Raw genomic sequence first — 21,983 nt, 5'->3', positions numbered from 1 at the left:
GAGAAGTATGGGAATAGATTAGTGGCTACCAAAATGAATAGATTAGGGAAGCCTAAAGTCTTTTACACATAACTATTCAAATAGTTGTCAAAGGAAGGTTGAGGCTGATTCAGGACCTAAAACATAGAAACATAGAAAATAGGTGCAGGAGTAGGCCATTTGGCCGTTCGAGCTTGCACCACCATTCAATAAGATCATGGCTGATCATTCACCTCAGTACCTCTTTCCTGCTTTCTCTCCATACCCCTTGATCCCTTTAGCCGAAGGGCCACATCTAACTCCCTCCTGAATATATCTAACAAACTGGCATCAACAACTCTCTGCGGTAGAGAATTCCACAGGTTCACAATTCTCTGAGTGAAGAAGTTTCTCCTCATCTCAGTCCTAAATGGCTTACCCATTATCCTTAGATTGTGATCCCTGGCTCTGGACTTCGTCAACATCGGGAACATTCTTCCTGCATCTAATCTGTCCAGTCCCGTCAGAATTTTATATGTTTCTATGTGATCCCCTCTCATTCATCTAAATGCCAGTGAATACAGGCCCATCAATCCAGTCCTGCCATCCCGGGAATCAGTCTGGTGAACCTTCACTGCACTCCCTCAATAGCAAGAACGTCTTTCCTCAGGTTAGGAGACCAAAACTGTACACAGAGGTGAGGCCTCACCAAGGTCCTGTACAACTGCAGTAAGACCTTCCTGCTCCTATACTCAAATCCACTAGCTATGAAGGCCAACATGCCATTTGCCTTTTTCACCGCCTGCTGTACCTGCATGCCAACTTTCAATGATGTACCATGACATCCAGGTCTCGTTGCACCTCCCCTTTTCCTAATCTGCCGCCATTCAGATAATATTCTGCCTTCCTGTTTTTGTCACCAAAATGGATAACCTCACATTTATCCACATTATACTGCATCTGCCATGCATTTTCCCACTCACCTAACCTGTCCAAGTCACCCTGCAGCCTCTTAGTATCCTCCTCACAGCTCACACCGCCACCCAGCTTAGTGTCATCTGCAAACTTGGAGATATTACACTCAGTTCCTTCATCTAAGTCATTGATGTATATTATAAATAGCTGGGGTCCCAGCACTGAGCCCTGCGGCACCCCACGAGTCAATGCCTGCCATTCTGAAAAGGACCCGTTTATCCCGACTCTCTGCTTCCTGTCTGCCAACCAGTTCTCTATCCACGTCAATACATTACCCCCAGTACCATGTGCTTCAATTTTGCACACCAGAATCTTGTGTGGGACCTTGTCAAAAGCCTTTTGAAAGTCCAACTACACACATCCACTGGTTCTCCCTTGTCCACTCGACTAGTTACATCCTCAAAAAATTTGTCAAGCATCATTTCCCTTTCATAAATACATGCTGACTTGGACTGATCCTGTCACTGCTTTCCAAATGCACTGCTATTTTATCTTTAATAATTGATTCCAACATTTTCCCCACTACCGATGTCAGACTAACCGGTTTATAATTCCCTGTTTTCTCTCCCTCCTTTTTTAAAAAGTGGTGTTACATTAAGTACTCTGGGATGCAGACTATCAGGCCCTGGGGATTTATCGGCCTTCAATCCCATCAATTTCCCTAAAACAATTTCCTGACTAATAAGGATTTCCTTCAGTTCCTCCTTCTCGCTAGATCCTGATCCCCCAGTATTCCGGAAGGTTATTTGTGTCTTCCTTCGTGAAGACAGAACCAAAGTATTTGTTCAATTGGTCTGCCATTTCTTTATTCCCCATTATAAATTCACCTGATTCTGACTGCAAGGGACCTACGTATGTTTTCACTAATCTTTTTCTCTTCATGTATCTATGAAAGCTTTTGCAGTCAGTTTTTATGTTCCCAGCAATCTTCCTCGCATACTCGATTTTCCCCCTCCTAATTACACCCTTTGTCCTCCTTTGCTGAATTCTGAATTTCACCCAGTCCTCAGGTTTGCTGCTTTTTCTGACCAATTTATATACCTCTTCCTTGGATTTAACACTATCCTTAATTTCCCTTGTTAGCCACGGTTGAACTACCGTCCCCGTTTTATTTTTACTCCAGACAGGGATGTACAATTGCTGAAGTTCATCCATGTGATCTTTAAATGTTTGCCGTTGCCTATTCACGTCAACCCTTTAAATCCAGTCTATTCTAGCCAATTCACATCTCATACCATCGAAGTTACCTTTCCTTACGTTCAGGACCCTAGTCTCTAAATTAACTGTGTCACTTCTTAATAAAGAATTCTACCATATTATGGTCACTCTTCCCCCAAGGAGCCTCGCACAACAAGATTGCTAATTAGTCCTTTCTCATTACACATCACCCAGTCTAGGATGGCCAGCCCTCTAGTTGGTTCCTCGACATATTGTTCTATAAAACCATCCCTAATACACTCCAGGAAATCCTCCTCCACCGTATTGCCAACAGTTTGGTTAGTCCAATCTATATGTAGATTATAAAGTCGCCCATGATAACTGCTGTACCTTTATTGCATGCATCCCTAATTTCTTGTTTGATGCTGTCCCCAACCTCACTATTACTGTTTGGTGGGCTGTACACAACTCCCACTAGTGTTTTCTGCCCTTTGGTATTCAGCAGCTCTACCCATACAGATTGCACATCGTCCTAATGTCCTTCCTTGCTATTGCGTTAATTTCCTCTTTAACCAGCAACGCTACCCCACCTCCTTTTCCTTTCTGTCTATCCTTCCTGAATGTTGACTACCCCTGGATGTTGAGTTCCCAGCCTTGGTCACCCTGGAGCCATGTCTCTGTAATCCCAATTGTATCATATTCGTTAATTCATCCACCTTATTACGAATACTCCTCGCATTGAGGCACAGAGCCTTCAGGCTTGTCTTTTTAACACACTTTGTCCCTTTAGAATTTTGCTGCAATGTGACCCTTTTTGATTTTTGCCTTGGGTTTCTCTGCCCTCCACTTTTACTTTTCTTCTTTCTATCTTTTGTTTCTGCCCCCATTTTACTTCCCTCTGTCTCCCTGCATAGGTTCCCATCCCCTTGCCATATTAGTTTAACCCCTCGCAAACAGCACTAGCAAACATTTCCCCTAGGACATTGGTTCTGGTCCTGCCTAGGTGCAGACCGTCCGGTTTATACTGGTCCCACCTCCCCCAGAACTGGTTCCAATGTCCCAGGAATTTGAATCCCTCCCTCCTGACCACTCCTCAAGCCACGCATTCATCTTAGCTATTCTGCTATTTCTAATCTCACTAACACGTGGCATTGGTAGCAATCCTGAGATTACTACCTTTGAGGTCCTGCTTTTTAATTTAACTCCTAGCTCCCTAGATTCAGCTTGTAGGACCTCATCCCATTTTTTTTACCTATATCGTTTGTACCTATATGCACCACGATAATTGGCTGTTCACCCTCCCCCTCCAAAATGTCTTGCAGCTGCTCTGAGACATCCTTGACCCTTGCACCAGGAGGCAACATACCATCTTGAAGTCTCGATTGCGACCGCAAAAACATCTATCTTGTGCCCTTACAATAGAATACCCTACCACTATAGCCCTCCTGTGCAGCAGAGCCACCCTTGGTGCGATGAAATTGGCTGCTGCTGCCCTCCCCTGATGAGTCATCCCCCCAACAGCACCCAAGGTGGTGTATCTGTTTGGGAGGGGGATGACCGCAGGGAACCTCTGCACTACCTTCCTTCCACTGTGGAAGCAGTGGGCCATGGCTGAGGTATTAATGAGTACTTTGCATCTGTCTTCCCTAGCGAAGAGGATACTGTCACTGTAGCCGTAAAGGAGGAGGCAGTAGCAATAGTGGATAGGATAAACACACCTGGAGTCCTGTGTGCAGTTTTGGTCACTTTATTTAAGGAGGGATATACTTGCATTGGAGGCAGTTCAGAGAAGGTTCACGAGGTTGATTCCTGAGATGAAGGGGTTGACTTATGAAGAAAGGTTGAGCAGGTTGGGCCTAAACTCATTGAAGTTTAGAAGAATGAGAGGTGATCTTATTGAAACATAAGCTTCTGAGGAGATTTGACAGGGTAGATGCAGAGAGGATGTATCCCCTCATTGGGGAATCTAGAACTGGGGGCATTGCTTCAGAATAAGGGGTCACCCACTTGAAACTGAGATGAGGAGGAATTTCTTCTCTGAGGGTCGTAAATCTGTGGAATTCTCTGCCCCAGAGAGCTGTGGAGGCTGGGTCATTGAATATATTTAAGTTGGAGATAGACAGATTTTTGAACACAAAGAGTGTTCAAGGTTATAGGGAGCGGGCAGGGAAATGGAGCTGAGCCCAGGATCAGATCAGGATGATCTTACTGAATGACGGAACAGGATCGAGGGGCAAAATGGCTGACTCCTGCTCCTATTTCTTATATTTTTAGGTATAAAGAGGATGTATTTAAAAGGTTGGCAGTCGTCAAATTAGAAAATTCACTCATTGCGAATGGGATACATCCTGGGTTACTGAGGGAAGCAAGGGTGGAATTTGCAGAAGCTATGGCCACAATCTTCCAATCCTCCTTAGATATGAGGGTGGTGCCAGAAGACTGGAGCATTGCAAATGCTACACCCCTGTTTAAAAAAGGGAAATGGATAAACCTGGCAACTACAGGCCAGTCAGCCTAATGTCGGTGGTGGGGAAGCCTTTAGAGACAATAATCCAGGACAAAATTAATTGGTATTTAGAAAAGTATGCGCTAATCAATGAAAATGAGCATGAATTTGCTAAAGGCAAATCATGTTTGATTAACTTGATCGAGTTCTTTCATGAAGTAACGGAGAGGATTGATGAGTACATGGACTTTCAAAACCCTTTTGACAAAGTGCCGAATAATAGACTTGGTCGCAAAATTGAAGTCCATGGGATTAAAGGGACAGTGGCAGCATGGATACAACATTAGTTCAGGAACAGAAAGCAGAGAGTAGTGGTGAAGGCTTGATTTTCAGACTGGAAGGAGGTATACAGTGGTGTTCACCAGAGTTGGTATTAGGATCGCTGCTCCTTTTGGTATATGTTAATGACCTGGACTTGGATATGCAGGGCAGAATTTCAAAGCTTGCAGATGACACAAAAGTTAGAAATGTAGTAAACAATGAGGTGGATAGTAACTGGAGTCAGGAGGATATGGACAGACTGGTGAATTGGGCAGACACATGACAGATGAAATGTGAAATGATGCATTTTGGTAGGCAGAATGAAGAGAGGCAATATGAAGTAAATGGTGCAATTTTAAAGGGTGTGCAGGAACAGAGAGACCTGGGTGTATGTACACAGATCTTTGAAGGTGACAGGACAAGTTGAGAAGGGTGTTTAAAAAAAAAGCATATGGGATTCTGGGCTTTATTAATAGAGGAATTAAGTACAAAAGCAAGGATGTTATGCTAAAACTTTATAAAACACTGGTTAGGCCTCAACTGGAGTATTGAGTTCAATTTTGGGCACCACACCTTAGGAAGGATGTCAAGGCCTTGGAGAGGGTACGGAAGAGATTTACTAGAATGGTACCAGGGATGAGGGACTTCAGTTATGTGGAGACACCGGAGAGGATGAGGTTATTTTTCTTAGAGCAGAGAAGCTTAAGAGGAGATTTGCTGGAGGTGTTCAAAATCATGAATGGTTTGATAAAGTTATTAAGGAGATACTGTTTCCCATGGCAGAGGACATCGATTTAAGGTGATTGGCAAAAGAACCAGAGGTGGCATGACTAAACATTTTCCTGCACAGCGAGTTGTGATCTGGAATGCATTGCCTAAATGTATGGTGGAAGCTGATTCAATAGTAACATTCAAAGAGAATTGGATAAATACTTGAAGGGACAAAAAAAATACAGGGCTATGTGTTCCAGTGGGGTTTCACAGAGCTCAGTACTCAGTCCCTTACTTTTTGTAGTATTTATTAATGATTTACACTTAAATGTAGGGGGCATGATAAAGAAATTTGTAAATGATACAAAAATTTGCCGTGTGGTTTACAGTGACTAGGAAAGCTCTAGACTGCAGGAAGATATCGATGAACTGGTCAGTTGGGCAGAAAAGTGGCAAATGGAATTCAGTCTGAAGAAGTGTGAGGTAACGCATTTGGGGAGGGGCAACAAGGAAAGGAAATGCACAATAAATGGGAGGATACTGAGAGGTGTGGAGGAACAGAGGGACCTTGGAGTGCATGTCCACAGATCCTTACAGGTAGCAAGACAGGTCCATAAGGTAGTTAAAAAGGCATACGGAATGCTTTCCTTTATTAGCCGAGTTATAGATTACAAGAACAGGGAAGTTATGCTAGAACTGTATACAACACTAGTTAGGCCACAGCTTGAGTACTGCGTGCAGTTCTGGTCACCTAATTACAGGAAGGATGTGATTGCACTAGAGAGGGTGTAGAGGAGATTTACGAGGATGTTGCCAGGACTGGAAAACTTTAGCTATGAGGAAAGATTGGATAGGCTGGGGTTGTTTTCCTTGGAACAGAGGAGGCTCAGGGGAGATGTGGTATATAAAATTATGAGGGGCCTAGATAGAGTGGATAGGAAGGACCTATTTCCCTTAGCAGAGGGGTCAATAACCAGGGGGTATAGATTTAAAGTAGTTGATAGAAGGATTAGAGGGGAGATGAGGAAACATTTCTTCACCCAGAGGGTGGTGGAAGTCTGGAACTCACTGCCTGAAAGAGTGGAAGAGGCAGAAACCCTCACCACATTTAAAAAGTACTTGGATGTGCACCTAAAGAGCCGTAACCTACAGGGCTACGAACCTCGTGGTGGAAAGTGGGATTAGGCTGGGTAGCTCTTTTTCGACTGACACGGACACGATGGGTCGAATGACAACCTCCTGTGACGTCATTTTTCTATGATTTTATGGGGAAAGAGAATGGGCGTGGAATTAATTGGATAACGATAATCAAGAGCTGGCACAGGCATGATGGGCCAAATGGCCTCCTTCGGTGTATCATTCTATGATTCTGTGATTTGATCTGTTAGTGGCAATCTTATATTTGTGGCCCCTTGTTCTGGACTCGCCCACTCGCGGAAACAGTTTCTCCACGTGCCCCTATAGAACCCTTTCTTAATTTTAAAGGAATCTATCAGGTCTCTTAATCCTTGTTTTTACAGAGTAAAGAGCTGCAGCCAGCCCAATATTTTCCTTAAACCAAAACTGGATTGGAGCCATTATAGTAAAAGTTTTCCTTGTTGAATTAATTATCATTGTAGCTGAAAGGCAGTGGCCAGATTGAATACTTGTAGACAATGGCCCTGAAGTTGCCATAGCTAAGGAGCTCGCCGCCAACCTCCAAAAGATATCTGCAATTACCTGGTGTAAGGCCCCCTTCGAAAACTTGTGCTGTTGCACTGCGGAGTTGAGCGCAGCCTAGTGGCCCACCGATCCCAGGGGCTCAGCTTGTGCGTAAGCGTACCTGGGATAACGTGAGGCAGTGCTCCAATCAGGAAACAGAAATCTCCGATGCCCTGTCATGATTTTTTTTGTCTCGCTCCCCGCCTCCCCCCCCCCCGCCCCCCTCCACCCCTCCGTCCCCCGATAAATTAATAAATAAATCTGTCGGTAAATTACTAAATAAGTCAGTCTGTCATTCTTGGTATGTGATGGGATCAGGAGATAGTTAGGTGGATATCGATATTTATTTAGAAGTTTTTTTAAATCAATAACTGATGTATATTTCTAGCTGCTGCACATCCCATCCTCCTTACACGGTGCAAACAGACTCTTGCACCTGCATGCACCAGCCTTAAAGTTTAACTGCTTAATTGCTGGGCTGTTGGTGGGTAATTAGCCCAACTCCACGCCAGCCATAAGGATTTCACAGTCGGAGTGGATGATCTGTGGAGGTGGAGCTTGACAGATAGCAAGTTTGAGATTTAGCGCTTGCGGAAATCCAGAACTCTGAGAGTACGCTGTCATACTGACCGCAAATTCTGCCCCCATTGGTTTATATTTTCTAGCGACAAATGTGTTGACTTGCAACAACTCTCTGAAGTCCATAATTTGTTCCAGACTTTGAGGCCGCATTGTGATCTCGGAAAAACATAGTGTTGGTTTAATCTTCACTCTGATGAGGACTTCTAATGCAGCTCATCTGCACACACAAAGAAAGCGGGTGCTCCAGATATGAGGGAGAAGGGCTGTGCTTCATATGTGGCAATTTGGCTCAGTTGGCAGCACGCTTGCGTCTGAGGGAAAAGCTGTGGGCTCAATGCAATCAACACATAATCTAGGCTGACAGTTCAGTGCGGCACTGAGGGAGTGCAGCACTGTTAGAGATGCCGTCCTTCAAATGTGATAAACCAAGGCCTTGTCTGCCCATTCAGATGGCCTCTGAAGATCTTGCAGTGCTTTTCAGAAACAAGCAGCCCCAACGAAACACCACCAAAACAGATTAACTGGTCTCTCTATGCTCTCTTAGATTCTTAGTTACCTGCTAGCTCAGCCTGGAGAACAAGCTGACACACCTGATAAGCACACTCCAGGCCTGGCTACGTAAGTGGATCGACCAAGCTCTGCTGAAGACTCAGCAAGTTTACCCATTAAGTAGCTAAGTCACACAAACCGGGAGTGTCCCAAGTTCAACCCTTGTCAATTCAGGAGCAGCATGTGACTGATTCTGTGCTGTCGAGTCCTTGGTGAACTTTTTATTTAAGTTGAGTCTGTTCCAGTTACCCGTTATTATGTGCAGGGGTGGGGTTGAGAGGGGAAAGCATTTCTTTGATTATAGCATCACTTGATCTACATTGAATTTGATTTTGCGTTCACTCGTTCTATGCTCACAGTCCACGTTGAATACTCTAGGATTGAATTTCCGTCAGGATTCTCTGGATTGTCCACTGTAATTTCTGCGGGAGATCGACGGAAACCCCGGAGAAATGGCGTTTCTGGCATTTCTCTGGGGACATTGAGGATCTTTCGCCGAAGTTGTAATGGATGATGAGGGTAAACCCCCCACGGAAGTCCAACCCTCTAGTTACATCCACCTGCACCATGTCCCCTCTCATTCTGTGAATACAGTTTCAGTTGGGTGAATCTCCGTTCACAACTCAAAGAGCCTTAAATCCTAGTATTGTCTCTGTCACTCTTTTATATCGGTCTTCCCAATTAAATATTGGGAAGACCGAAGCCATTGTTTTCGGTCCCCGTCAGAAAGTCTGTTCCCTAGTCACTGACTCCATCCCTCTCCACAACTCCTGTTTGTTCGCAACCTCGGTGTCATATTTGACCCTGAAATGAGCTTTCGACCACATATCCGCAGCATAACTAAGACCGCCTATTTCCTCCGTAACATCGCTCGTCTCCGCCCTTTCCTCAGCTCATCCGCTACTGAAGCCCTCATCCATGCCTTTGTTACCTCTAGACTTGACTATTCCAACGCACTCCTTGGTGGCCTCCCACATTCTACCCTACGTAAACTAGAGGTGATCCAAAACTCGGCTGCCTGTGTCCTAATTCACACCAAGTCCCTCTCACCCATCACCCCTGTGCTCGCTGACCTACATTGGCTTCCAGTTAAGCAACGCCTCGATTTCAAAATTCTCATCCTTACTTTCAAATCCCTCCATGGCCTCGCCCCTCCCTATCTCTGTAATCTCCTCCAGCTCCACAACTACTCGAGATGTCTGCGTTCCTCCAATTCTGCCCTCCTGAGCATCCCTAATTATAATCGCTCAACCCTTGGTGCCGTGCCTTCTGTTGCCGAGGCCCCAAGCTCTGGAACTCCCTGCCTAAATCCCTCTGCCTTTCTTTCCTCCTTCAAGATGCTCCTTAAAACATTCCTCTTTGACCCAGCCTTGCGCTAATTTCTACTTACGTGGCTCGGTGTCAAATTTTTACTGCATAACACTCCTGTGAAGCGCCTTGGGACGTTTCACTTGGCGCTATATAAATACAAGTTGTTGTTGTTATCTTGAGTGTCTCATTCTTTTGGAGTTGCAAAGTCACATGTGATCTTTCCAATTAGTTTTTGCCGGGTTGGAATAACCTGTTTTGGTTTGAGTGGCTGGAGGCTGATAGCAATGGTCGGAGAGTGAATCGCGTTGTCTGAAGCTGGCTAAGCCTCTTCTCTTCTTTCACTGTTTAGGACCTACATGAGCGTGAAGGAACTGAAGGAGACACTGCTGATCAATGGCTCCATGTACCTGAATGTCTATTTTGCTAACTCGGTGCGGGAGGAGCTGGCAGGAGCTGCCACCTGGCCCTGGGATAAAGAAGCCCTGAGTTACTTGGGTAAGTGCAATGGAGAGAGTTCCAGTCAAAAGGATATTTTTACCTATCTGTGTGTTAGATGTTATGGTGCATACTTCCTGCACACGTCAATCTCACTGTGGTAAAGTGAACAGAACCACTTTCTTCTGATTCCTGATTGTCAGCTGATGCATTAGTCACATGGTCTGTGGTTAGTTTTTCACAGGATCAATGGAGCCTTGGCGAATATTAAATGGAATCAAATCCATATAAATCATCCCCTGTTCATGGATAGAGGCCAGTCCGCCAAGGACTTTTCTAAAAATACATCCAGTGATGGTTGATGTCTCCATAGCATAAACAGTTAGTTATGTCTCGCATAGTGCTTCTCTCACAGTATTCAATATGATTGCCCGCAAAGCCGATATCCTATTCAACTTCGAGCTGAGCTTTTAACCCTGTTCATCATAAGGACCACCTACTTCATTCCCTCGTAACATCGTCACTCTCTGCCCCTACCTCAGCCCAACTTCTGCTGAAACTCTCATTCCTTCCTTTGTCTCATCCAGACTTGATGATTCACACGATCTTCTGGCCGGCCTTTCGTCCTCCAGATCCTGTAAACCTGAGCTCATCCAAAAATCTGCTGCCTGCATCCTATTCCACACCAAGTCCCATTTGCTCATCACCCCTGTCGTCACTGACCTACATTGGTTCCTGGCGTTCCAACACCTCAAATTTAAAATTGCCATCCGTGTACTTCAATTCCCTACGTGGCTTCCAGCCTCTGTATCTCTCTAATCTCTTTCAGTCCATCCAAACTCGCCATTCCTCCGACTCTGGCCCCTTGTGCATCCTTCCTCCTTGCTCCACCACTCGCGGCCGTGCCTTTAGCTTCCGAGGCTCTCCCTCTCACTTCCTTGTCAGCTGTGGCTCAGTGGGCAGCATTCTCGCCTGAGTCAGCAGGTTGTGGGTTCAAGTCCCACTCCAGGAACTTGAGCACACAAAAATCTCGGCTGACACTCCAGTGCAGTTCTGAGGGAGCCCTGCACTGTCGGAGGTGTCGTCTTTCAGATGAGACGTTAAAAACCAAGGCCCCATCTGCTCTCTCAAGTGGACGTAAAAGATCCCATGCCACTATTTTGAAGAAGAGCAGAGGAGTTATCCCCGGTGTCCTGGCCAAAATCTATCCTTCAATTAACGTAACAAAAACACCCAGATTATCTGGTCATTATCGCATTGTGTGCGCAAATTGGCTGCCGCGAATCCTACATTACAATGGTGACTACACTCCAAAAGTACTTCATTGGCTGTAAAGCGCTTTGAGACGTCCGGTGGTCGTGAAGGGTGCTATATAAATATAAGTCCTACTTTTCCTTTTTCCTGTACATTCCTGTACCGAGCACAGATACTATCATGTGTTGGTTCAGACTCTGAGCTTCGGTGCACATTCAATTTAACGTTGCAGAGCAGGGAATGAGATGGTGGCACATTATGTGTTTCAGTTGTACAGTGTGAGGAACAATCCCCAGGGCTCCCTATAACTTACCTAGATACTGAGCAGAGAAAAGATACACTCTGTATCATAGGGGGCGCAAGGGCCGCTTTTGGCCAGTGATCTAATGTTAAAACTCACAGAATTACGACAGTAATGGATGTATAGAAAAGGAGGCTACTGATTCATGCTTTTCAGTAAATGGTGGACAGTCGTAGAACTGAATCCCCAAAATACCAGTAATAATCACTGATTGGCCTCCAGTAAAAAGAAAAGGAATTTGACCTATTCAGTGATTGTCAATCAGTGACTCCGATGCCGTCCCCTACATGCAATAAACGTCCGTAATGTTCTAAAACAGCGAATCCTTTGACTAACTCTTGCGCAACTCCGCAGGGGAGCACAAAAACAGTTCGTTTACAGGAATATGTTCAAACACAGCCGCTGAGTCAGTAATGCGGAGAACCCCAGATGTGTATGAAAATACAGCAGGCGGATGCACTCCATAGCTCCATTCAGCTGACGGGTCCTCCCTCTACAGCCCACACTGTTTTTCCTTGTTTTTTGGACGAGGGAGTCTGTGGTATGGAAGTTATTAACAAATACTTAGAAACAGCTTTGCGAACTTCAGAGGGAAATCTTTCAAAGGTTACGCAAAAGTTAGACTGCAATCAGATTTTTTATTTTGCAATGTGGATTAGCTAAGGAGCATTACATAAACAATGGAACGCGCCTTCTGTTCACTCCAAAACAACTGGGAACTACTAAAAACCTTCTCCTCGGTTAACAGCAGCACAGACTCACCGCACAGATCCAAATCTCTGTTTTGACAAACTATCTACCGATCGACCTATTTATAGCCATAGTCCATCTCCCACAGCATTGCACGTGGCAAGTCCAGCCCAAGTGTGGTCTCCAGGGGAAGAGGGTGAATGAGAATTGGGGCAGAGGTGCACATGTAATTCAATCCCCGTTTTGAAGTCACACACTCTGTCCTTAATTTTATGTCATATTTTGATTTTAGTATTACCTTTAGTTAAATAGCCAAACTAATAGCAGTTCAGGAAACAAAGAGGCAGCGTTGGTTGGAGCTTAGGAGTTTTATCTGCAGTCCAGGCTGAGTTGTTGGGAGATGTACTACTGGGGCACTACAGTGCCACCATTGGTGGCTTGGTATAATTGCAACGTTACAAGTTTTACATAGGCAATTTCCATTATAAAGGTGTATATAGGAACTTATAATGGAATATAGGCAGACATAAGATTTTTAATACATTGTGGAAAGGTATCAATTATATATATATAATATATAAAATTAAAAAGCTTGAATTTGCACATGTTTCATCTCCACAAACCTTAATTCCTGCTGTCACAAATGTTGGTAATACTTTTATGACAACATTTAACATTGAAACTCTCACTGTAATTGTTTTATAATGGTAATTTACTATGACAAAAGTACTCTGTCACACTTTTTTTGACGAAAGAAGTTTTCTAACATCTTTTTCCAGTCATTGAAGTTTCTAATGTCCAAAATAACATTTAAAATAAAGCTTAAAAAAATTTCACAGCAGCCTGATTACATTTATCCGTTGAAATCTTTTTGGGTGTTAATGCTTTTGTTAAAGTTTTTACTTGATAAACTCAGCCTGGAGTTGGAGTTGATACTTTTGCCCAGCGTTTAGACATTGTTAGCTGAATTCAGTCCGAGTCTGTACTGTGTGCACAATTTCTCAGGATCTAGCAATATCATTGAAGCTAACCCAATGAGAGATTTTGTCAAGGATGGAGAGAAGCATTCCATCAGACTCAGGTGCCTGCTTTCCCAGTGTGTCCAGCTCATGCCCTCGCTCTGCTCTCGCTGCTGACCAGGCAGCAGGAATCCACCAGTGAATTGAACACCACATTCCACCCCAGTTCTGCCAAAACCTTAGCCCATTTCTACACACCCCCCCCCCCCCCCAGTGATACGAGACAAAGGATACCACTCGTCCAGCAGTAGCTCTCTGAGTGCGTGATCACCCCACTGTAACTAAACTCCACTCCTGCTACCCAGTACTCCTAAATACCTAACATCAACTTCCAACTGCTCCACCTTGCTGTGTATTCTGGCCAATATAAATGGTAAGGGATAAAAATTATATACCTAGGTAAAAGATACATATATATAGATACACATCATCATCATAGGCAATCCCTCACAATCGAGGAAGACTTGCTTCCACACTTAAAATGAGTCCTGAGGTAGCTGAACAGTCCAATACAAGAACCACAGTCCCTGTCACAGGTGGGACAGACAGTCGTTGAGGGAAAGGGTGGGTGGGACAGGTTTGCCGCACGCTCTTTCCGCTGCCTGCGCTTGATTTCTGCATGCTCTCGGCGATGAGACTCGAGGTGCTCAGCTTAGGGCGGTCTTTGGCCAGGGACTCCCAGGTGCCAGTGGGGATGTCGCACTTTATCAGGGAGGCTTTGAGGGTGTCCCTGTAACGTTTCCTCTGCCCACCTTTTGGCTCGTTTGCCATATATACTACATATAGACACTTTATACAGAATAGTGAACAATGTCTCAGAATTTAATTCCCCAAAGTACTAGTTAAAAACCCAAAAGAACAGTTGAACTGTCCTGTGGGACAAACCTGCACCGATACTGCCAGTTCCGATCTTAACCTGCTCTTCTGAGAAGACGAGAAGGACGACCATTCGAATTCAGCGGGGTCCTTCTTCGGATGTCATTGCGGTCCGACTGCAGTTTTAGCCGGAGGTCTGCAGGGGGGAGTGCAGCAATAGTGGCTTCCTTGCCGGACAAACCCAGCTGGGGCCTAGAAGAGGCCCAACATGGTACAGGCAGCGGTCCTCCTCCGGGTCCCACAAAGGAAGGATTAGGCCTCCCTTGCCTCATGCTTGTGTCCCTGTTTCCATCTCCATGTGTACTCAACCCCAGGGGAAGGCCTGGCCTGAAGTCAGGATGGCTGGACCTGTGCTGGCTCTCCCTGGACCCACTGATTGACATTGATTTCACCTTTGTCGGCTACCTGAGCCTCAGCCTGACGTTTGTCTCTCTGTCCTCAGTATTCTTTTAAAGAATCTTCCTTTAGCCCCGCCAGCAGCATTGGACCCAGCCCAGTTCTTGAATGGCTATCTCACAGCAGTATTGTATTTATTGCTGATCTTCTCCTGGGCTTTGTTATGTCCTTTGGGCCCTGGTCTCCGATTTCCAGCTGTTGCACTTCCTTTAGCTCCATTGTCCAGTTTTCTTGGGGAGCTTACACCTGCCACATTCCCTTTTGCTCCATTTCTCGGTTCTCTTCAGGCATGCCACCACTGGTATACATGTACAATCTTTGAGTTGGTAACACTGTTGTGGTAATGGCTTACTTACTCCACGTGATGGTGCTGTAACCACTTAAAAAAAATATATAACAATATGGCCAGACAGCCTGTTGTTCTTCCTTACACCACAACACAATGGAGGGTGTCTTCAGTGTCTGCTGTAACAGCTAAAATACGTAGGATACCATTCTCAAATACCAGCTCCTCCATGAACATAGCCTGTCCCATTCCCAATGTCAGATACTCCACAAAAACAGAGGGAAGAAACTACTTGACCTCATCCTCACCAATCTACCTGCCTCAGATGCATTTGGCCATGGTAGTATTGGTAGGAGTGACCACCGCAGTCATTGGGGAAGTTAATAAAGCATATGGGATCCTGGGCTTAATAAATAGAGGCATAGAGTACAAAATCCAGGAAGTTATGCTAAACCTATATTAAACACTAGTTTGACCCCAGCTGGAGTAATGTGTCCAATTGTGGGCACCAAACTTTAGGAAGGATGTGAAGGCTTTGGAGAGGGCACAGAAGAGATTTACTAGAATGGTTCCACAGATGAGGAAATACAGTTACATGGATAGACTAGAGAAGCTGGGGTTGTTCTCCTTGCAGGCTAAGAGGAGATTTGCTAGAAGTCATGAAGGATTTAGATAGAGTAAAGGAAGGGAAACTGTTTCGAATGGCGAGAGGCATAGATTTAAGGTGATTGGCAAAAGTACAAGAGGTGTTTTGAGGAAAAACCTTTTTACACAACATGTGGTTAGGATTTGGAATGCACTGCCTGACAAGGTGATGGATAGATTCAATGGTAGCCTTCAAAAGGGAATTGGATAAATACTTGAAGGAGAAAAACATTGCAGGGATTAGGGAAAGAGCGGGGGAGTGGGACTAACTGGATTGCTCTTCAAAAGAGCGGTGTAGAATCGATGGGCCGTATGGCCTCCTTCTGCGCTGACTCTATGCGTGACTCTCCTGATTCCTCACAGCCTTTCCACCATCTACAAGGCACAAGTCAGGAGTGTGATGGAATACTCTCCACTTGCCTGGATGAGTGCAGCTCCAACAACACTCAAGAAGCTCGTCACCATCCAGGACAAAACAGCCCGCTTGATTGGCATCCCATCCACCACCTTAAAAATTCACTCCCTCACTCCCTCCATCACCATGGCTGCAGTGTGTACCATCTACAACATGCACTGCACCAACTCACCAAGGCTTCTTCGGCAGCACCTCCCAAACCCACGACCTCTACCATCTAGAAGGACACCAGACACATAGGAGCACCATCACCTCCAAGTGCACCTCTAAGTCACACACCATCCTGACTTGGAAATATATCACTGTTCGTTCATCGTCGCTGGGTCAAAATCCTGGAACTCCCTCCCAAACAGCACTGTGGGAGTACCTTCACCACACGGACCGCAGTGATTCAAGGCAGCAGCTCACCAGCACCTTCTCAAGGGCAATTAGGGATGGGCAATAAATGCTGGCCTTGCCAGCGATGCCCACATCCCATGAATGAATTTTTAAAAAAAACAGCATGTCCCATTCCCAAATACCAGTTCCTCCAGTAACACAGCCTGTCTGGCTCTCAAATACAAGCTGCTCCATCACTGACATGGTGTATGTTGCTTTAAATATGTCTTTTCCTTATCTTGCCCACCTTTGAGCATGCACATGCTTTACAATGGAGATTGACCTTAATTGGAGACAGATGCTGGCCAGAGAGTCCATAGATGTGTCTGACGTATAACAGATGTGTGTGAATTATGAACTATTATTTAAGCTTTTCAATGTGTTGTATTATGCCCACTTTGCAAAACGGTGTAAATCTGTTGAACATTAGCATGGTGGGTTGCATTAGCACTACTATCATAAGCGTGGGAATTATGTTTTGTCCAAGACTTCTCTCCCTTCCCCACTTATATCTGTGTGAGATGTGAGAATTAACTGTGAGCGTGCGATTCACCAACTGGCTGGGGAAGAACGGGTTACTAACCAGAGATGGAAATGACTGTCTCTTCCATGACACCTCACCCGTTATATCAACAAAAAGCAAACATTTTAAATGTAGTGTTCGAAAACGCAACTGTAAAGCAGTATGAGCATTTGTGGTTCAGGGGTAGAATTCTTGCTTGCCATGCGGGCGACCCTGGTTTGATTCCCGGCCACTACAGAATCTCACCTTTTATTAATGTGGTCTGTGGACATTTTAAATGATTGAAGTTACTTGGAATGCTGTGACTTGTTTCGTGTTTCTTTTAAACTCGCAATACGCTGCCTGACATACTCTCCCTTCTCACTAAGTTGAAATCGAAACTTTGTACCTTATTTCCTAGCACCTCCGAACAATTCATTCCTTTACCCCCTCAGCCGCCTTTTCCTCCTATAATCTGTGAATTTTTCAAACCCAACCACTACTTCTTTATCTACCCGAATCTCTCAACCTTGAGATGTCCTGCCGTCTCATCCGTCAGCAGGATTTCTCCAGTAACGGGTAAAGGCAAGCTGTCACTCAACCTTCTTGAATCTCTGAGCAGGAAATGGTGACAGCTGCAAAGCAAACCATTCTCTCCCGCTAACAAAGCTAAGAAAACATTTTCATTCATCTGGTTTGGCCGAGGCTTGTGCCTTAATGTTAAGTAGAATGTAAATGCAGTAAAAAGGAAATTGGGAGGGGGGACGGAGGATTGTTTAGTTTAGTGAGACCATTATGAAATGCCCATTCCTAGTAAAGTTTGTTATTGGCAGCCATGTAACCACTAAACCTCTCATTGCCAGTCTGTCCAAGAACTCTGCCCTCATTAGAGACACGTTCACTGTGTTCCTGCCAGCTCAACTAATCACTTTCCTTTCTGTTCCACACATAAAAGTAAGGTGAACCGCTTCAGTGTTTTGATTTAAGAACTTGTCATCTTACCCTTGTCTTCCAGAGGGGACCATTCCAGAGTTTCTCCGGCGATGAGAATATTTTTTATTGAGTACAGATAGTTTTGTTGTGCAACCGGCCAATCCAGCACAAGGCTCTCCTCCTCTGTTGGTCTTGCTCAATGAGCTCGACGGCTAGTTTTGGTCCTTTAATGTCCAACAGCACAAATATTCTGATGTGAAACTGCAGTCGAATTTCTTTCATAACTGGTGGCAATGCGGGTTTAGATGCTTGTGTTCCCATGAAGTGAATGACAGTGAGGGGAAGGGAGGAGGGTTAACAACAACAACAACAACAACAATAATGGGCTGGATTTTAAGCTTTGCTGTTTTCGGGGCGAAAACGGAGGCAGGGCGGGAAAGTTACCAGCCGGGAATAGTTTGTGCTTTAGTAAGGAAGTTTGGGCATCTGGGCCCTGCATCAGGGGGTGCAGCACGAAGGGAGGCGTTGTACAACTTTAGAGGCGCAAAAATGGGAAACTCGCGAACTAACGTGTTGGGCCCTGTGCGTACCGAGAGAGGTCTGGGGGGAAGAGAACCTTAAAAACCCCTCAAAAACATTCAACATTGCCCACGCCACCACAACACAAATCACTAAAAGAACCAACACGTTACCGTCCTCACCGCCGCCGGCATGGCTGGACCACTTGGGTTTTCCAGGCGGTCATTGCGAGGCGCGATTCCAGGCGGATGGGTCGGGTTCGAGTCAAAACTCCTGCCGGTGTCGTAACCGGAGGCGTTGCACACCTGGCGCTGCTCTTCCCAGCGGTGCTGCTCAGTGCCGCCGCAAAACCCAACCCGAGGATCGCGACCGGACCCAGGAGACCTGAACACCGCCTTTCACACCACTCCGGGGCGAAACCTGGGGCGCAAAGGACCGGAAAATGCAGTCCTGAAGTGCCGTCTGGCAATGTTACCGACGTACTCTAAGAGTTAAGAGGCAAAGAGAGCGCGAGTGTGCTGTAAAGGTGTTGGTGAGCACCGACAAGAGGGGACAGTGTGTAAAAACATGGTGTGCTTCAAAATACAAGAAGGTGTGCTGCTGTAAAGGTGGGGAGAAGGATGAGGCTATAAGGGAGCTTCAGGGATTTATTTTCACCTGGTTTTTGACTTTGTTAAAGTAGCATTCAGATAAATTTGACACAAAAGCATTACCTGGTGAGCAAAGAACTGCAGCACTGTCGTATAAACAGGCTGATTAAGGTAATCGGATGGCTGGAATTTCTCAGGCTGAGCAGGAGTCAGTTTGAGGTCCCAAAGGTCAAGGTAGTAACATTCTGCCGCATCCAGGATTGTCCCAGTGGACTGCTCCCCTGGTTTGGTCGAAGGGCGGGATCTTTTTCCCTTTTTTCCGGAACTCTTATACCACTGGTAAAGGATTGAAACTGACCTCTGACACTATTGCTGCTGCTTGTTGATTACGACTGCATTAGGCAGGCTACTGGAAGCAGCGATTTGACAGAACCTCGGCCTTCAAATAGACCATGCATCATTCATGTCCATGGAACAAGAGGAGAATGGGAGTAGATTGGCCATTGTAATACTGAGGAGAAGGTGTCTCGACTTCCTAGAATCATAGAAACTTAAAGCACCCCCGCCCCCCCGCTTTTTCCCGTATTGCTATAAGTTCCTCAATCTCGAGCACCTGTCTGTAATGTACACACCTGTGAGGATGCTCACAAGTTTGTAGTTGACGGAGGGATTGCATCATCACCTCCGGAAACATGATTTCAATTTAATGTGATAAAGTTCCCGTTAATTTGGATTTCTGGGCATTGCACACCTAGCGCAGCTCTTCCCGACTGTGCTGCTCAGTGCCACCGCAAAACCCGACCCATTGTAGAGCTGGTGCATTGTGAGTGGCTTAGCCTGTCATGTGATGTTCACAAGACTCAATAAAACCCCAGTCAGTTGGGTTCGGGGGATCCGCGATGAGGCAGGTGGTTGTAAGCCTGGTGGATGAACTGGTAATGTACCGTGTGAATGTTCAATCTTGCTAATAAAGCAACTAGTTCTTAATAGCAATGTGTTGCTATGAATTCTTAAGCAGAGAACCCATGAAGCAAATACATTACAAATACATTATTTATAGAATCAGCTTCCACCACCTTTTCAGGTAGAACGTTCCAGGACCGAGATGAGGAGAAACTTCTTCACCCAGAGCGTGGTGAACCTGTGGAATTCTCTACCACAGAAAGTAGTTGAGGCCAATTCATTAAATATATTCAAAAGGGAGTTAGATGAAGTCCTTACTACTCGGGGGATCAAGGGTTATGGCGAGAAAGCAGGAAGGGGGTACTGAAGTTTCATGTTCAGCCATGAACTCATTGAATGGCGGTGCAGGCTAGAAGGGCTGAATGGCCTGCTCCTGCACCTATTTTCTATGTTTCTATGTTTCTATCCAGACAAATCTCTCGGTGAAAAGATTTTGCCTCATCTCCCGTCTAGATCTTTAGACAATGATTTTAAATCAATGACTTCTGGTTATTAACCTACTCGCCAGAGGGAATAGATTTTCTGCACCCACTCTATCAAAACCTCCCATCATCTTTAAAATCTTTGAGTTAGGTCCCCTCTTAACTTTCTGTCTTCCAAGGAGAACAGTCCAACCTCTCCTCATAACTGAAGACTTATTTGAATATATTAAGGTTGTTTATACCACAACTCAAGTACTTGTTTGTTCATGACTTTGTGTCACATGTATAATATTTGTATTATTAAAGAAAAAAGAACTTGCATGTCTATAGTCCCTCAGGACTTCTCAAAGCACTTTACAGCCAATTAAATACTTTTAAGTGCAGTTACTGTTGCAGTGTAGGGAAACTCGGTAGCCAATTTGTGCAAAGGGTGGTCGCATAACCAACAATGAAATAAATGATCTGTTTTAGGTGTTGGTTGAGGGATAAATATTGACCAGGACAAAGAGTTCCCTTGCTCATCATTGAATAATGCCATGGGATCTTTTGCGTCCACCTGAGAGGGCAGACGTGGCCTTGGTTTAACATAGGAAATACAGCAAAGAGGCCATTCGAACCAACCAGTCCATGCCAGCGTTGATGCTCCACTTGAGTCTCCTCCCATCTTTCCTCATCTCACTCTATCAGCATAACCCTCTATTCCCTTCTCCCTCATATGTTTATCTAACTGCCCCTTAAATGCATCTACACTATTTTCCACTCCCTGTGGTAGCGAGTTCCACATTCTCACCACTCTCTGAATTCCCTATTGGATTTCTTGGTGACTATCTTATATTGATGGCCCCTAGTTATGCTCTTCTCCACAAGTGGAAACATTCTCTTTCTATCTACTCTATCAAAACCTTTCATAATTTTAAAGACCTCTATTAGGTCACCCCTCAGCCTTCTCTTTTCAAGAGAAAAGAAACCCAGCCTGTTCTTGATAGGTATACCCTCGCATTTCTGATAGCATCCTTGTAAAGCTTCTCTGCACCCTCTCTAGTGCCTCTATATCCTTTTTATAATATGGCGACCAGAATTATACACAGTATTCCACATGTGGTCTAACCAAAGTGCGATACAAGTTTAGTATAACTTCACTACTTTTCAATTCACTCCCTTTAGAAATAAACCCCAGTGCTTGGTTTGCTTTTTTCTGGCCTTATTAACCTGTGCCATTACTTTTAGTAATTTGTGTATTTGTACTCTGAGATCCCTTTGCCCCACCAAGACTCGCACCCTCCAAGTAATCAGTGAATATCCCTATTCTTTCTACCAAAATATAATACCTCACATTTATCAGTGTTGAAATTTATTTAACAATTATATGCCCATTCTGCAAATTTATTAATGGCCTCCTGTAATGTGTTGCAGGCCTCCTCGGTATTGACTATCCAATTCCCCCTCCCCAATTTGGTGTTAACTGCAAATTTAGAAATTATGTTTTTGATTTCAAAGTCTGAATTGTTACTATAAATTGTGAACAAGATTGGTCCCAGCACTGACCCTTGTGAAATACCACTACCCATCTTCTACCACTGAATAGCCACCCTACTCTCTGCTTTCTGTCTTGAAGCCAGCTAGCGATCCATTCTGCTACTTGTCCCC

General features: G+C 44.9%; 1 protein-coding gene across 1 annotated transcript in view; it reads left to right on the top strand.

Annotated features, from left to right (window-relative positions):
* pappa2 (pappalysin 2) overlaps window positions 1-21,983 on the top strand; it is a 586,487-nt gene that overhangs the window by 210,689 nt on the left and 353,815 nt on the right. Inside the window, exon 3 of the mRNA XM_070887395.1 lies at window positions 10,062-10,207. Coding sequence (XP_070743496.1) covers window positions 10,062-10,207 — 146 coding nt within the window. The remainder of the gene's footprint in view (window positions 1-10,061; window positions 10,208-21,983) is intronic.

Source organism: Pristiophorus japonicus, chromosome 8, assembly GCF_044704955.1.
Source record: "Pristiophorus japonicus isolate sPriJap1 chromosome 8, sPriJap1.hap1, whole genome shotgun sequence".
In the NCBI taxonomy this organism is placed as follows: Eukaryota; Metazoa; Chordata; class Chondrichthyes; family Pristiophoridae; genus Pristiophorus; species Pristiophorus japonicus.
The sequence above is the reverse complement of the archived record's forward strand: the minus strand, read 5'-3'. Positions and strand labels throughout refer to the sequence as shown.